General features: G+C 40.3%; 1 protein-coding gene across 1 annotated transcript; it reads left to right on the plus strand.

Moving 5' to 3' along the window:
- The first annotated feature begins 939 nt into the window (after positions 1-939).
- LOC116315549 (sodium/hydrogen exchanger 3-like) lies at positions 940-15,025 on the plus strand. Its single transcript, XM_039605414.1, has 16 exons — positions 940-1,201; positions 4,370-4,672; positions 5,221-5,381; positions 7,368-7,446; positions 7,637-7,814; positions 7,934-8,154; positions 8,359-8,561; positions 8,675-8,764; positions 8,846-8,916; positions 9,608-9,737; positions 9,863-10,008; positions 10,180-10,300; positions 11,694-11,864; positions 13,938-13,992; positions 14,074-14,157; positions 14,331-15,025. Exons 1-16 carry the CDS (start codon positions 940-942, stop codon positions 14,600-14,602), a joined length of 2,547 nt encoding a protein of 848 aa, XP_039461348.1. The 3' UTR covers positions 14,603-15,025.
- The last annotated feature ends 2,684 nt before the right edge of the window (positions 15,026-17,709 follow it).

Here is a 17,709-nt window from a genome sequence, read left to right on the forward strand (position 1 = left end):
TGTCAGAACCCAGTGTAGTTTGGGATAATTTCCTCCATGCATAAATAAAATAGTCTCGGTTAAAACAGTTGTTACTTTATATGACTGTGTAAAAATTGTAAATTGTATGAAAACAAATGTTCTTGGTAACTTTGACCCAAAGTGGCCTGTGATCAACAGTATGCTATATTTCATCTGATTATTGCTTACAGTCAAAGTGAAATTATGTTTTTTAGAACTCAAATTCAAGGGATATAAACTCAGATTAATCAGACATATAGGCCATAAGCTGTTCAAAAACTGTAATGTTCACAAGAACTTAAGTTGATAAAAAGATCAGCACGAGGGTTAAGATGATATGGGACTCAGCTGTTGTAAATGTTCCTGTCATAACACCATACTAAGTGTGAACCTAGGAAAAAAAATTATGTTTGGTGGCCAAAGTTACAGTATTTTCTTTCTTTTGAATGGATAAGTGCACATACACTACTCCTGCTTCAAACAAGCTCATATCAAGGTTTGTTATCTATAATACAATTAAACTTATAAAGAGCTTTAAAAGTATGTAAATAAGGAGGTTCTTCCAAAATACTTTAATCAACTCCATCAGAGAATTTAAATATTTGGGAAAACTTGGTAATAAAGGCATTTACAGACTTTAATTATTCCAGTGAGTGAAGCGGCCACACTGATTGATCTGGGTACACAAGTGGGAGGAGAAAGACCAACAACATAATGGGCTGAGCTTCACCTGCTGTGAAAAGCTGTATCCTTTTCACAGAAAGGAAAGCAGAGAGTGGATACTATGCTCTGAACTGATAAAAGATTGTAGATGTTGGTGGACAATGAGAGTGAGCTGAGTGAGAAGGAGAAGGCACAGCAAAGGGAATGAGATCAGAGCATTTGTGTCAACAGTCTAAATAACAGTTTGATTGAAGTTTTAAGGCATTTTGCCCAAGAATGGCAACTTCTTGGCTATTTAAACTTTTTCTCTGCGTGTTTCTGATGGCGTGTGGAGGCTTGAGCCTGCCGAGTGAAGAAGCAGAAACCCAAAACACACAAAGAGACACTGGGATGGGCTCAAGTTCTAACGCAACTGGAGATGGTGGTTATGGAGCGGCAGCCATCACTACACTGCGTATTGTGTCCTGGAAGTGGCATCACATCACTGCACCGTACCTGGTGGCCGTGTGGATCCTGGTTGCCTGGCTCGGCAAACTCAGTAAGTCTTGCAAATTCCAGTTCATGAAAGGCTCTTCTTTCCCAACATCTATCATAAACGCCTCTGCAGCCAAGAACTTTTTAAGATGTTGTGTGTAGTTAAGGTTATTCGCATCATCTATTTTTGTCACTGGTTCATTTGTTTATTTCTTTTAATTATTTGTAAAGTAAGAGCTCACAAAATGTATAAAAATATTTATTAAAAAATACTGTTTTTAAATGCTCTGGGAACAACAAGTCCACTGTCTGAAAGCGAAGCGCTCTAATAATACTATAAAGTCATTAAGATAAGATGGGGCCTGATTGTTCAAGACCTTGTATGTGAGGAGCAGGATTTTAAATTAAATTCTGCATTTAAAAGGGAGCCAATGAAGGGAAGCCAATATAGGAGAAATATGCTCTCTCTTTCTAGTCCCTGTCAGTACTCTTGCTGCAGCATTTCAGATTAACTGAAGGCTTTTCAGGGAGTTTTTAGGACATCCTGATAATAATGAATTACAGTAGTCCAGCCTGGAAGCAAAAAACAAAATGCATGAACTAGTTTTTCAGCGTCACTCTGAGACAGGATATTTTTATTTTACAGACATTGCGCAAACTGAAGAAAGCAGTCTTACATATTTGTTTAATATGTGCATTGAAGGACATGTCCTGGTCAAAATGAGTCCAAGGTTCCTCACAGTGTTACTGGAGGCCAAAGTAATGTCGTCCAGAGTAGGAGTCTGGTTAGATACCATATTTCTAAGATTTCTAGGGCCGATTACAATAACCTCAGTTTTATCAGATTTTAGAAATAGAAAATTAGAGGTCATCCATCGTCTTTATATCTTTAAGTGTCATCGGCATAACAATGAAAATGTATGCTATGCCTTCTGATGATACTGCCTGAAAGAAGAAGCATGTATAATGTAAACAGAATTGGTCCTAGCACTGAACCCTGTGAAACTCCATAATTAATCTTAGTGTGTCAAGAGGACTCTTCATTTACATGAGCAAATTGGAGTCTATTAGATAGATATGATACAAACCACTGCAGCGCAGTACCTGTAATACCTACAGCGTGCTCTAATTGCGCTAATAGAATATTATGGTCAGCAGTATCAAACGCTGCACTGAGGTCTAGCAGGACAAGCACAGAGACGAGTCCACTGTCAGAGGCCATAAGAAGATCATTTGTAACCTTCACTAAAGCTGTTTCTGTGCTGTGATGAGCTCTGAAACCTGACTGAAACGCTTCAAACAAGCCATTCCTCTGCAGATGATCTGTTAGCTGTTTGACAACTACTCTTTCAAGGATGTTTGATATGAAAGGAAGGTTGGAGATTGGCCTATAATTAGCAGGACTGCTGGGTCTGGAGATGGCTTTTTAAGTAACGGTTTAACTACTGCCAGCTTGAAGGTCTGTGGTACATAGCCGATTATTAGAGATAAGTTTAAGATTGAAGCATTAAATAATGGTAGACTTCTTTCAGCAGTATTTTATGAATGGGGTCTAAAAGATACATGGATGATTTGGAGGAAGCAATTACTGAAGTGAACTCAGAAAGATCAGAAAAAGACTAAATAAATATCAATGATAGTGAAAGTAGCTGTACAAAATGTTATGTCTGTGAGATGATTATGGGTAATTTTTTCTCTAATGGTTAAAATGTTATTTGTGAATAAGTTCTTTAAGTCGTTACTAGTTAACGTTAAAGGGATGATTGCCTCAACATTGCTCTGACTACCAAAACCTGGGGTTGTTCTTATTTTCTTCAATCAATGATGAATAGTAAGATGTTCTAGCTTTACAAAGGGCTTTCTTATAAAGTGACAAACTATTTTTCTAGGCTAAATGATGATCCTCAGTTATATATAATAAAATCAAATGACACAGGGGAAAAGTGTGGAACACATTAACTGAAATATATTTAATACTTACAAAAACTTTTGTTGGTGACAATGACAGCTTCAAGATGCTTCCAGTATGGAGAAACTAGTCGCATGCGTTGCTCAGGTGTGATTTTGGCCGATTCTTCCACACAAACAGTCTTCAAATCCTGAAGGTTCACTGGGTTCCTTTTATGAACTATGACCTTTAGTTCTTTCCATGAATGTTCAGTTGGATTCAGGTCAGGGGATTGGCTGGGCCATTCTAGCATCTTTGTTTTCTTTCTCTTAAATCAACTGAGAGTTTTCTTGGCTGTGTGTTTGGGATCATTGTCTTGCTAGAACATCAACCCTTGTTTCATTTCATCATCATTTTCATCATCCAGACTTTTTTCTCCCAGTATTTCACAGCCGTGTCTAAATGTTGTTCACCAAACTTTAAAGATGCTTCTGCATGTTTAAAGTCTTGGATGGACAATTCTTCTGATAATACTTTTCGCGACTCTGTCTGAAATCTTGCCGGGAGCACCTGGTGATGGCTGGTTTATGCTAAAATGATGTTCTTTTCACTTCCAGATTAGGGCCCAACACTGCTTACTTGAATCTTAAGTAGTTTAGACATTAGTAGTTTAACTAATATCATCTGTGTGTTTAGCAACAATAAGGTTGTGAAGGTCTTGAGAGAGCTCAGTGGTTTTACCCATCATTAGATTTTTCTCCTGTGTGCGGTGTTTTCTCTGCCTCTCCTTGGTAAGGAAACCATTTTTAATAGGCCATCAGGTGAGACTGAATCAGGTCATATTAATTTGCTTTGTAATTACTGATAGATTACAGCTGCCGTCATGACTTTTCATAGCTCTTTGCAACACCCATTCTACACCTTTTCAATTCTTTATCCCCATGTCATTCCTCATTATTACAAAAGACTTGATTTCTAGACATCAATAGTTTGACTTCTTTGCATATGTGGATTGGATGGGTTGTTACCAAAATCTGGTGCATTTCATCTCAGTAGGACCTTTAGAAATGTATTTACTTAGAAAACTGGTGACGTGTTCAATACTTATTTTACCTGCTATATATCTGTCCACAGTCCCTAATTATGAATAAATTATTGCACAGTTGCAAATGATCAACTGAAGTTTTATATTTATGGTTTACTTACAGTCCAGTGAAGGTTTGAATGTTTGCCAGCTCCAACCTGACTACAAGCAGACTGGCTTAAAATCAAAGGTTGTTTCAAAGGTTGTTACTGTTGATTGATGGTTCTTGTCCCTGTATTGATCTTTTTTTCTCCTCTCAGTCATTGAGTCCAACCATCATGTCACCAGCGTCATACCCGAGAGCGCCCTGCTCATCTGCTTCGGTTTCATGTTGGGTGGAATGATTTGGGGTGCAGACAAGGTGCAAACCTTCATGCTGACCCCGACAGTCTTCTTCTACTTCCTGTTGCCTCAAGTCATTCTGGACGCAGGCTACCACATGCCAAACAAACTGTTCTTTACCAACCTGGGTGCCATCTTGGTCTATGCTGTCATTGGGACCTGCTGGAATGCCGCCAGTTTGGGGCTGTCGCTGTGGGGGTGTCACATGGGAGGACTCATGGGTAAGAGAGGATTTTTATTTTGTTTCATTTCAGCAAACCTGCTGCCACGGCTCACATAAAGGAAAGGGTCCTTTTTGGGATATTTAGACTGAAAGCATATTTGTAGTGTTGTTTAATGTACTAAAGGATTATAATGACAATCGAGGTGAAAGAAAGAGAAATTTAAAAATAAACTATGCAATTCCATATTTCTTAAACTTTATCGGACTGTAAACTTTCCCCTCCCTTAATGCTGATTCCTGGCAGAAAAGGAAGTGCAACAACTAAACCTGTCCCTGTGTTTAACGGAGCTCAGGGCTTGCCTGATCCCTTATTCCTTTGGCTTAAGAATACTGAGTCTGGCTACTGCCGCTGGATGAGCCTATAGAGAGATTTGTCATGGACTTATCCTAGTAGGACTTATCGTACTAATAAATGAGAATGTTTTACCAAATCTCACAGCATTTTATGGTGATATATTTCAGTTTGCAGCAAAGTGGCAGATTGATCACAGCTACAGTACATTTGAGCAAAATTTAAAAGTATATCCTATCTCTGTATCTGTACAGGTGACCTGGACATCGGTCTGCTGCAGTATCTTCTTTTCGGCAGTCTGATGGCTGCTGTGGACCCCGTGGCCGTCATCGCTGTGTTTGAGCAGGTCCAAGTTAACGGTGTCCTCTTTATCATAGTGTTTGGAGAGTCACTGCTCAACGACGGCGTAACAGTGGTTCGTATGCTTCATTGCTTTGTTTAGCATTACTTAAGTAGCATAACAGTTTGTGAGTTTGCTGAGACATCCATCATAGGAATGTACATTTTATAGACATGAAGAATAAAGGAAGTCTTCGCTCTTTCCTTCGTCTTTGTAAATGTACACTCATGGTGAGAGGAAAATAACTCTTTTACATATCAGGACATGGAGTAAATAATATCTGGTCCTCAATAGTCTCAAAATTAGGTGAATAAAGCCTGAGATGTCATGAGTTTGCGGCGCTTGCAGACTCGTTTGGAATGTTAAGATGAGGACCAAGATGCAGATATGCAGAAAAAGAAGAAATAAACAGAAAACACACCTTTATTGGTTGATAAAAAGTCCAGCAAAGTCCATCAACAAAGTAACATTAACAAAAGGAGCAGGAGAAACACTAGGGAACACACTGGGAGAGTAAACAGTCTGACAAGGACTAAGAAGAAGATGGAATCATTTATGTACAGTGGTGTAAAAAAGTGTTTGACCCCTTCCTGATTTCCAATTTTAACTAACTGGTTGGGCCACCCAAAGCAGCAACAACTGCAATCAAGTGTTTTCGATAACTGGACATGAGTCTTTTACAGCACTGTGCAGGAATTTTGGTCCAGTCATCTTTGCAGAATTGTTGTAATTCAGCCACACTGGAGGGTTTTCGAGCATAAACCACCTTTTTAAAGTCATGGCACACATCTCAATCAATTGAATTCAGTTTCGTTTATACAGCGCTAAATCACAACAGTTGCCTCAAGGTTCCTTGTCATGGTCCTGGGTCATTTGACCCAGCGTTTTGAGTTTCCCTGTGTTTTTGTCATTTTGTATTATGATCTTTGTATAATGTCTCTTTGCTAGTCTTTATTTCCATAGTGCCTGGTTATCCAGTTTTGAGTTTCTTATGGTCCCTGTTTAGTTCATTGATTATTTAGTCATTTCCCCATGTGTCGTTGCCCCGTGTCTTCCTCTGTGCGTCTGTGTTTATGTGTTTGTATGAGTTCTTGTGCCTTGTTTCCCCTCCTTGTGGTTTATTCCATGTTTATCCATGTTTCTCCATTCAATCATGTCTCACTCATCTCCACTCTGTCTCCCTCATGCTCCTTTGGGTTCCCCTCGCCCCCTCTCGTCTGTCTCTCCTCCACTCCTGTGTCATGTTCCCCAGTTTCCTGTTTTATTGTGAAGGCCTCGTGTTTCCATGTTCAGCATATCTCGTTTTGCTTCCCCTGTGGTGTCATGTTAATTTGTGTCAGCTGTGTTCCCCGTGTGTCCTCACTTCCCTGATTATCCTTCTGTGTATTTATGTCAGCGTCTCCCTCCCATTTTCCTGCCTGCACACAGCCAGTTCATAACACACGTGATATTGTAAGGAAAAGACCCCACAATACTACAAAAAAAAAGAAGAGAAAACCCCAACAATTATATATGACCCCCTTGGGGTGAAGGGAGGAGATGAACAACATCACATGAGATCACTTTCACTTCGCTTTCACAATGCAAGTAGCAACACTGCTTGGGTATAGTACTATAAAACTCTTCCTGAACATATCTAGATACAACCCGATGGTAGTGCATATGAGAACACAAATGGTCAACACAATAAGATCATAATATTCCCCATTAGAATTCATTGGATCTGTACTTTCAGGAGATCGCTTATTTCCTTATGGACCGTCACATCGGATACATCCACATATCTAGCACATATTTTTGTGACCCAGTACATTAAGCAGTCCTTGTAATGTCTAATTTCACCAGTGTGAGAATAGCATGGGTAATAGTCCATTAACAAGAATTTGTCTTGTATCCCGTCTTCTGCATGCTCAACACCCTCACCTAAATCAAAAGGCGTTGCCATGGTGAGAATGTGATGGAAGTTTATCTCCTGTTGATTGCTACAAGCTAGAATGGACAAGTCTGGACAACATTTTTTACAAAATGACCAGTCATTAATTCTTCTTCCACATCTCTTAGGTGCTCTTCAATGTTTTTGATGGATTTGTGTCACTGGGAGGATCCCAAATTGATGTTGCAGAAATTGTTAAAGGAATAGGTAAGACATGACATTTATTAAGCTGTTAATATAGAATTTATCAGTGCATGCAGCTGATTACAGGTTTCCCCAACCTTATAAACTAGGGCTGAGTGAAGAAGTCACTTGCATGAGTGAAGAAACATTTCTCCCACTGAAAACGATACGTCCAGATGAACAGAATTTGCTTTTTGGGACTCTCTCTCCACAGTTTCCTTCTTTGTGGTTGCATTTGGTGGTTCCCTTGTGGGCATAGCATTCGGCATACTAATTTCACTTCTGACCAGATTCACAAAAAACATCCAGATCATCGAGCCAGGCTTCATCTTTGTCATGGGATACCTTTCCTACCTGACTGCTGAGATGCTTTCTCTGTCTGCTATCCTTTCGTGAGTATTTCACAATTGAAATATCATTTCTTTTACTATGTCTTATCCATTTTCTATATGTAAAAATGTAGTAAACATATTTAGATGCACAAAGTTTACATTTGTGTTTCCTTCTGTAGGACTGTCTTCTGCGGTGTGTTATGTCAGAAGTACGTCAGAGCAAACATGCATGAGCATTCAGTCCAAACTGTCAAATATGCCATGAAGGTTTTCGCCAATGGATCAGAAACCATCATCTTTGTTTTCCTCGGTATCTCGGCCATCGATAAGGTTATCTGGGTTTGGAACACGGGCTTCATCCTCCTCACAGTCTTCTTCGTCTTTGTGTATAGATTCATTGGTGAGATTTGGTCCTTTTGCTATCACACACACACATTGTGGTTTAAAAAGTCTGTGTGTTATGCAAAGACATTTTCTGCTGCTGCTGCTCCCAAGATGCACTGACACTAATTTGTAAGGATGCATAATTTCCCTAAAATACATCAAAAAGGCACGACGGTGTAAAGTCTTTAAATAACTTTGTGTGTTTGTGTTTGTACTGCAGGTGTGTTTTTCCTCACCTGGATCCTCAACAGGTACAGGCTGGTCCCGCTGGAATTCATAGATCAGGTGATTATGAGCTACGGTGGCCTACGAGGAGCTGTTGCGTATGGCCTGGCTGGGATGCTGGATGAAAACAAGATAAAAGAGAAAAACCTGATGGTCTGCACTACACTCATTGTGGTGTACTTCACTGTCATCTGGCAGGTAGTGAAATTTTGGCTTTTGTTAATCAGCTAATGTGTACATAAGTTTCTATCTTTTTACACAGTCTGCATTAGAGTTAAAGGTTTGCACATTACTGCTTCACACTGTTGCAGGGAATAACGATGAAACCTCTGGTCACGTGGCTGAAAGTAAAGAGAGCTGAAGTGAATGAGCTCACACTCCTAGAAAAAATGACAAACAAGGTAAATCTCAAAAGAACATCTCATGTTTCACCTACACAACCATTTTCTGTCCAGTTATTAGAGTCCTTCTCCTTTCTTTAGATGTTTAATCACACTCTGGTTGCCATAGAAGACATATCAGGACAAATAGGACACAACTACTTGAGGAGCAAGTATGTAAAGTATGGAAGCCGGTTTCCGCCACTCAAAAAAAGAAAAAAACAAGTATCCATAACTCGAAATTTCGAGTTATTTTCTTGAAATTTCGACTTATTAACTCGAAATTTCGAGAAATGTAACTCAAAATTTGGAGAAACATTACTTGAAATTTTGAGTTACTTTTCTCAAAACTTCGAGTTAATAGCTCGAAATTTCGAGTAAGCTCTGCCAATCAGAGCAGAAAAACCGGATCGCAACAAACTGGCGCTTTCGCGAGTACGTTTGCTGATAGTAACGCCATGTGATTCAGCTAATAACAGAAGGATTTCATCAATTTTTAAGTTACGCTGAAAATACTCAGCAATCTGTGCATTCATGACTGGATGTAATACTGGTAGCTTAGCTGAAGCATTCGTACCTGAGGGCTTCAGCTTCTGGGTAACAAGGAAATGACATCATTCACGTAGATTATTGATTGGCAGCGCTAACTCGAAATTTCGAGTTACTTTTCTCAAAATTTTGAGTTAATAAGTCGAAATTTCGAGTTAATAAGTCAAAATTTTGAGAAAATAACTCGAAATTTCAAGTTATGGAGCCTTTTTTTTTATTGCGGAAACGGGCTACCATAGAAAAGACTTGGTACATAAATTCAAAATGCTTTTTCATTCAAAATAAGCTACAGTGATCTGTTTTCTTTTTGCTAAGGTGGAAGTCTTTTGAGGAGAAGTGGATGTCGAGGATTTTGATGAAGCCATCTGCAAGGAAGAAACAAGATGAAGTTTTTAATGTCTTCCATCAGCTTAACCTCAAGGATGCCATGGAATACGTGGCTGAAGTGAGCATCATTTGTACATTTTTAAGTATATTTTGCACTTTTAAGTATATTTTGCTGAAGTCCTCATTAAAGAAAACTAATAAGATTGTCACATGTAAAGAAAGCTCTGTCTTCTTCTTTTGCAGGCCGAGCGTAGAGGCTCACTGGAATTTATCCGTAAAGAAAGTGTCGTTATTAATTTCAGGAAAAAGTTTGACAGTGAATACTCAGAGGACATGTCTGACATGAGGGCGAACATGTCAAATGGTCACCATGCAACGTCCACTACGAGGTGAACAATCTGGATTTTTCTGATAATAAGAGGAGAGCTAAAAGCAGACTTACAAGCCAGTATATAATTGGGTGGTGATGATTTTTAAAATGGAAACCAGAGTGGAGATAGCCCTTTTAATATTCTGGTATTACTTTAAATCACTGACACGATTGGCTTCTTCTGTATTAGAGAGCGTATTCCATCAGTGAGTGTGGAAATGCACAAGCACACCATGAAGGCTATGACGGAAGCTGAGGCAGTTAACGCTCACCACCTTCTGGATCAGCATCTCTACAAGAGCAGGGATCAGGTAATGAGCACATTCAGTCATTACATGAAGGGCTTACTAAAGCAGCTTATTGCTGGACTTTCATTTAGTTAAAATAGATCACCAAACAGGAATGGGTTACTTAACGTAATACCTGGTTCTTTGATAACAGAGTGAGGTGCTTCACTGTGGGAATTGCTTTGGCATGATCAAAGTGACTGAGCTCCAATTGTCACGATCTGGTTGTAGGGACTCAAGCGCAGAGCGGTTAGATGTCTCCAAAAAACAGTTTATTTACGGCACCAGTGCACAATATATACAGTGAAGGGAATCCAAAACTCCAGGGAATCACAGGGTAGCTCTCTCACACTCGCTCACGTCTTCTTGCCCACACTCACACACGTTCACACGGCAGGGAGGTCGCAGGTCCGGGGGGGAAGGTCTGAAGCAGAAGAGAAGGGAAGTCACAAACTAATCACAAATCACGAAGCACAAGTTCACAGGAGCTGTGAGAACACTAACATCAGTAGTACAATCATCCAGCGACAAGAGGATCTGTGTTCCAGCCTCAAATAGTGCTCCCGGTGATGACAGGTGATTGTTGTCAGGTGTGTGGGCCAAGGGCGGGAGCCCACAGTGAGCTCCGCCCAGGCAGAGAGGGAGAGAGAGAGAGAGAGTGAGAGAGAACCGAAACACCAAATGTAGCCTTGTGGGGCCGGCCGGGCAGGCACGGAGACCATGACACCAATGACACCACATCTGTCTATGACAGACCTGTCAAGCCGTAATCAGGGCCCCCTGGACTGATACACCTCTGAACAAATACCAGGATGTGGCCATACCCCTAGTAGAGTGAGCTCGGAGTCCCCTGGGGGCCTGCAAGCCCTTAGTGCTATTATGGCCTCTACTATCCAAAGAACTAGCCTGTAGCATGACAAGGGCCTGCCCTAAAGCCAGCAGCTCTACTTTCTAAAGGCCTCAGACACACTTGAGTGAGTCCAGGAGTCAACTGTAAAGAAGAGGCGTGAATAGACAAAGCCTGTAATTCACTAACTCACTTGGCTGTGGTTAGAGCCAAGAGCAGAGCGGTCTTAAGAGAGAGAAACTTCAACCCCACTGCCCCGATAGGCTCAAAAGGGTGGTGGGAGATACAAAAAAAAATACATGTCTGTCAGGACCACTGTAGTTTAAAAAAAGATATCTCCAGGGATCAGCATCAACAGATGCAACTGATCAAGTCAGGCACAGCAAAGTTACAGATGCAACTGTGAGCAGTTTAATGCACCTCAAAGCTGCCTGAGATTTATATTTGTAGAAGCACATCAGCTATTCGATCAGCTGATTTGCCTGGACTGTGGCTGAGCTTGACTTCATGGTCTTCATGTTTTGTTTTATGAATGAGTAACAGACTGGCTTCTCATCCTCTTGTTTATAGCATCGTCACGGGTTCAGTCGCAGCGATTTTATAATCAACAAAGATGAGAAAGAAGTCCAGGAGATCTTAAAGAGAACCATGAAGAACCGAATGGATTCATTCCAGTCTGCAAAGATGGTTGGTTCACCAAAGACAGTCATCAAGCAAACAAAGAAGGAACACCAGCAGAAGGTAAAGAGAAAGAGAGGGAATGAGTTTACCACAAAGAGCAAAGAGCTGATTATATCTTTGTGAGGTTCAGTGAAGAAGAAAAGTATGTTTTGCAAATACGGCCCTTACTGATTCTTTATTTTCAGTTCTGTTTTCTGTTGTACAAAATAGTAAATAGTAAAAGTACATTTTTGCATTTTTAGTACAAATCCAATTCCAAAAAAGTTAGGAAGTTGTATAAAATGTAAATTAAAACAAAATCCAATGATTTGTAAATCTCATAAACTTATATTTTATTCAGAATAGAGCAAAATAGAATCATGAAACATATCATATGTTTAAACTGAGAAATTAAACTGAGAAAATGTAGAATTTTAAGAAAGATATTTATTTTGAAGTTGATGGTAGCAATACATCTCAAAAGAGTTGGGACATCTCCATGTTTACCACTGTGTACCAGCACACAGAACAGTACATAAACTTCTGGAAACTGAGAACCAGCAGCTGGACTTTGGGAAGAAAAATGTTTTCCTATTCTTGTCTAATGTTCAACAATTCTGGGTCATTTTTGTTGCATTTTTTGTTTCATGATGCTCCAAATGTTTTCAGTGTGTAAAAGCTCTAGACTGCAGGCAGGCCGGTTCAGCACCCAAACTCTTCTATGAAACCATGTTGTTGTACAAGCAGTATGGTCTTGCTTAAATATGCAAGCCATTCCCTGAAAAACATGTCATCTGGTCAGTCCAAAACTCAGGACCATGACACTTTGGTCCACATAAGACAGAAGTTGCCGGATCATGTTCACAAATGGTTTCTTCTTTCCATGACAGAGCTTTGACCTGCATTTGTTGATTAACTTGATTAAGTGTTAATGAGCCCACGCAGTGATTTCGATGGCAGAATTGTGCCTCTTTTTAATCCAGATCCTTTACATTTCTTGATTATATTATGTGGTATAGATGCTGAGATTTTCCACGTCTTCACAATTTTACGTTGAGGAACATTATTGTGAAGTTATTCCACAATTTGTAGACGCAGCTTTTTGCAGATTTGTGCCCATTTTTGCTTCTGAGACACTGCCTATCTAAGGTGCTCTTTTTCCTTCCAGTCATGTTACTGACCTGCTGCCGCTTAACTTAATCAGCTGCAAAATGTTCCTCTACGCTTTTCTTATTGGTGTCACTTAGTTTTCCAGCCTTTAGTTGTCCTGTTCAAAGTTTTTTGTGTTGCTGTCATCCAATTCAACATGAGCTAATATTTTTCTTAAAATGGCAAAAGTTTTATACTTTATTGTGAATAAAATTAAGGCGCTACCCGCAAATCATTACTGTTTTTCAAAACTCGGATTATACCCTTTTAGCAGACATAATTTGATATTTCAGAGCTTTTGTTTTTTTATCATGTTTTGCAGAAGAGAATAATTTCATGCATCCATTCTCTTCAGCTTATCCTTGTCTGGGTCGTGGGGGGCCTGGAGAAATCACAGCTATCACAGGGCGAGAGGCAGGGTACTTCCTGGACAAGTTGCCAGTCCATCGCAGGGCTCATACACAGAGACGGACAACTATTCGCACTCATATTCACACCTATGAGCAATTTAGAATTACCACTTAACGTAACCCCACTAACTCCATGTCTTTGTGGAAGGAAGCAGGAAACCCGGAGAAAACCCACACAAACACGGGGAGAACATGAAAACTCCACACAGAAAGGCCCCCGGCCAGGTGGTGGTTTATTATCAGAGTTGATATAAGATTTCCATGCCAATATCTACACAAATCTTTTTAAAATATTAAATATTCCTATATACCACCATTTTTCCTTTCAGATATATGAAACGCTAGTAATAATACATTTGTTATGTCTAATTATTTACACTTCATCCAACTTTCCTCAATTCACCTGGTTGTTGTTTGTGGTGTTGCAAACATGTTTGTTGCCATCAGAAAAGTTGCAGAGTGCCCTCTGCTAGACAAACTATGTAACATCAATGCTCGTAACATGGTTAAGGGTGTTGGTCTTGTTTCTTTTTTACTTCACCTTCCATTTTTTGAAACATAGCGTGTGATCAAATGGCTCTTTCTCCTGTTACAGATGCCAAAAGGAAAGTCAGTAAGCCAGACTAAACTCTGCTATTCGTGTGAGGAAGGTTTGTATGTCGGCTTGTTTTGTTGTTGTTGTTTTCAGATTTAAAATCTTAGTGAACTAATTTTCTCATTTTCATCTTTAGACTTTGAGTTCTCAGAGGGAGATAGCGCTTCTGGCTGTGACTTGCCATACCCTTCTTTCCCCATGAGAGATTCCAGACCAGGAGGTAAAATAATCTACTTTCTACATCCTGTATGAAACTGAGAGAAAACAGACCACAGCTGCAAGGGATGAGCAGCCAATATCAGTGTCACTTGTATAAAAATGTAATGCAGAGAACAGCAATGTCCCCAATATTGAACCCTGAGGTACTAATTCAGTTTTTTTTCTTTCGTCAAGGTGGGATTGAGAACTCAGCCTTTGTGTCAGATCTGAACCCCATGGATTCATTGCAGACCCCTGATTGGTTGGCAGAGGGTGAGCTTGACAGCAGCATGGTGGCTCAATCACTGCGAGGCCAGGCTAGCCCGCCCAGTTCACCGATCGAAATGCGCCGCCTGGGCCTTCTTCGTATCAGCACTCGCTCTACTGACACAAAGCAGATGAACAATGATCAATTGCAACCTCCCCCAACACCTCCTCCCCCTCCTCCTCCCAGTGGCCACATGTAACTGGATCCCAATCCCAACACCTTGTTCTATCTGAACCTGGAACAAAGACACAAAACAAATCTCAGACTAGTTAACCATCTACTCTCATACTGTTTTCTTTTCCATGTGTTTAGCTTCTGTGTTTCTTCACAAAACATTTGTATTCTTCAAAGACCCCCTGCTGTTTTCAGGTTCACCCTTCACTTGGAAAAACTGCACTGAAACATATCCTTTATCTTCATCATAAAGGATATGTTGAACACTGTCATATAATCCGCACCTCCAAATCAAATGACCAATTTAAGCTGACATAGCAACAAGCATCAGCCACGCTGAGTCTCCATTTCAACTTAAAGTTCAGACTTAAAACTTTATGCCAATGTTAAATTGTATCGATAGGCCAATTAAAACAGAGTTATGATGCAAAAAAACATACGCAATGCTTTTTTCTGAATACCATCGTCATGTTTAGTGCAGGAAGAAACGGTAAAAGGCATTTTCTAAGAACAGCACGAAATAAATTGGAAAAAATGCCACCCCTTCCCCATTCCTACTGGAGGAAAAATGTACCATGTTGACTAGTCAAAAAAATTATATGGCAACACATGGAATTTGGTTGTTAAGCAAAAGGGGGAAATTTTGGGAGTGATGGCGGTGCGAAAGAGCGAGCGAAAGAGAGAAATATCAACAGCGAGTTTTGAGATGTGTGACGTTTAGTGTGTTAGGAGTGTGTAGCAAGTGTGTAGTGTAGTCGTTGTTTTGCTGTGTGTGTTATTGTCACAATTACTGCTAAAAATCTTCTAAAGCCAGATTGCAATGTAAACGCTGTCTGTCTCCAGGTGGAAAACACGAGCAGCGATACACCTCCTGCTGTCAGGCCTGCAGGGTTTAGGCCTGTGGTGTTCTTCTCTTTCTTGTGGCAGACAAACTATTTTTTACACTGCCACAAATAATTTGTGTGATATCACACAACTGATTATTCTGTCATTTTAGTTTTAGTAGTATTTTTGATTGTTGTACCAAAGGCCCCAGGGCATTGGCTGCATTTTTAGGTAAAAAAAATAAAAAAAAAGTTCAAATTCAAATTCAAATTTTATTTGTCACACACACAACCATACACAGTATGACATGAGGTGAAATGCTTGTAGCTGTGCAATGCCCGACCATTAAATGACAGTGGTTTTACAGTATTTACAATTTACAGGTTATTACAAAATTTACAGATTTAACGTAGAAATTTACAGTAAAAATGTGCAAATATCAGAAAGAGATTATAAATTATAGGAAGTGTGAATGAAGAAAAACCAGAGTGCGTGTGGTGATGTGATGTGTGTGAGAGTCCAGTCTTATAGTGATGTGATGTGTGTGGGAGAGTCCATTGTTGGGATGGGAGAGGTCCATCATAATCTTCCTAGCTTTGGTCTTGCACCGCTTGGTGTAGATGGACAGCAGGTCAGGAAGCTCTGATTGAATGATGCGTTCGGCCGAGCGCACCACTCTTTGCAGATCTCGTCTGTCCTGCTTGGTGCTGTTCCCAAACCAGGTGCAGATGTTTCCCGTCAGGACACTCTCGATGGTGCAGGAGTAATAGTTCTTGAGCACCCTCAGTGGCAGATGGAAGTCTCTAAGTCTTCTGAGGAAGAAGAGACGCTGACAGGGTTTCTTAACCAGGGTGTTGATGTGACAGGACCATGTCAGGTCCTGAGTGATGTGGACACCCAGGTATCGGAAACTGTCCACTCTCTCCATTGGCGTGCCACTGATGATGAGGGGCTTGTAATTCCTTGCCTGCTTTGTAGTGAAGTCCACGATCAGCTCCTTAGTCTTGCTGATGTTTAGGAGGAGGTTATTCTCCTGGAACCAGGTCTCCAGGTTCCTACTGGAGTAGTGTTCAGGTAGCTGTTCTGCTCTGTGTTGGTACACCCTTCACAGGGTGGGGTTAGTGCTTGTATCCCTTTAATGAGGAGTGTATCAACTCAATTATGAGCATACGTTGCAATTAATGTTAAAAAGAAACTATGAAAAAAACATATTTCTAACAAAAGACAAAACAAATGATTAAGCTTCTTAACTGAGTCAGGAGGGTTTTGTGCCCCTCTGAAGTCACTGCTCCATGATATAACAGTAGGAGTTTATTTAGGGGATGCTTTAGGACAGCTTTGTTATTTCTTTTTCTTTAGGGGCAGCTTTGTCTCAGGCGGGAGAGCAGATCCTCTACCAATCAGAGGGTCACTGGGGGGATCCCTGCTCCTCATTCCGCATGCTGAAGTATATTTGGGCAGGATAGTGAACATTGCATTTGTACATGTGTGATTGGGAGAATGAGATTTGTAGTAAAAATAACTCTGAGTGCTTAACAGAGTAGAAAAGTGCTACATAATTTCAAGGGAGTCTTTAACTAAGACTGCGTAATGTCGGTGTCAATCATTACTAAGGAGTGAAGCTGGTGGATATGTTTCTAAACTAAAGGTATTCATTCAACAACCCTAACAATATCATGACAAACTGGAATGGAGGGACCGGAAACTACAAACGCAGTAATGAATGTTTCAAATGTCACTGAATGGCATCTTTTACTCCTTTAATTCTTCAGCCACACACTCATACATGACCTTATTCATAGAGGAGTAGTGTACATATAAAAGGCTGAGTCCAGGATTTCTACCCTTTCTGAAGTCACTGCTGACCACAGACTGTGTCAGGACCAGAGATGGGCAGTAACGCGTTACTGTAATCTGATTACTTTTTTCAAGCAACGAGTAATGTACGGGATTAGTATTGCAAAAACGGTAATTAGATTACCGTTACTTTCCCGTAGGAACGCTGCGTTACTGCGTTACTAAAACCGTGATTTTTTGCGAGAATGTCTCATGACAGTGGTAAGCGAGTGCGACGTTCGTGACAACAGCTGTGTGCAGATCAACAATGGATAATATATCGAGTGCGGGAGAGAGTATTAGCGTGCAGCGTTTAAAGCATGGAAGTACTGACCTTATTTTGAGTTTGATTCCATAAAAAGTGACAAAAACATTAGTGTCCGTTGTGCATGGGAAGAAAACTTCTTTTTACAGCGAAAAAAAACCCTTAACTTCCAAGCAAGCAGCGAGTGCGCTACGACTGCAATGTGA

Source organism: Oreochromis aureus, linkage group 22 (genome assembly GCF_013358895.1).
Source record: "Oreochromis aureus strain Israel breed Guangdong linkage group 22, ZZ_aureus, whole genome shotgun sequence".
NCBI classification, from domain to species: domain Eukaryota; kingdom Metazoa; phylum Chordata; class Actinopteri; order Cichliformes; family Cichlidae; genus Oreochromis; species Oreochromis aureus.

Bases quoted from the DNA above. Each gene is read 5' to 3' on its own strand.
- LOC116315549 (XM_039605414.1), top strand. From the start codon at position 940: ATGGCAACTTCTTGGCTATTTAAACTTTTTCTCTGCGTGTTTCTGATG. The intron at 8,917-9,607 runs GTATGTAAAGTA...CTTTTTGCTAAG, and splicing joins CACAACTACTTGAGGAGCAA to GTGGAAGTCTTTTGAGGAGA. The intron at 14,158-14,330 runs GTAAAATAATCT...TCTTTCGTCAAG, and splicing joins GAGAGATTCCAGACCAGGAG to GTGGGATTGAGAACTCAGCC.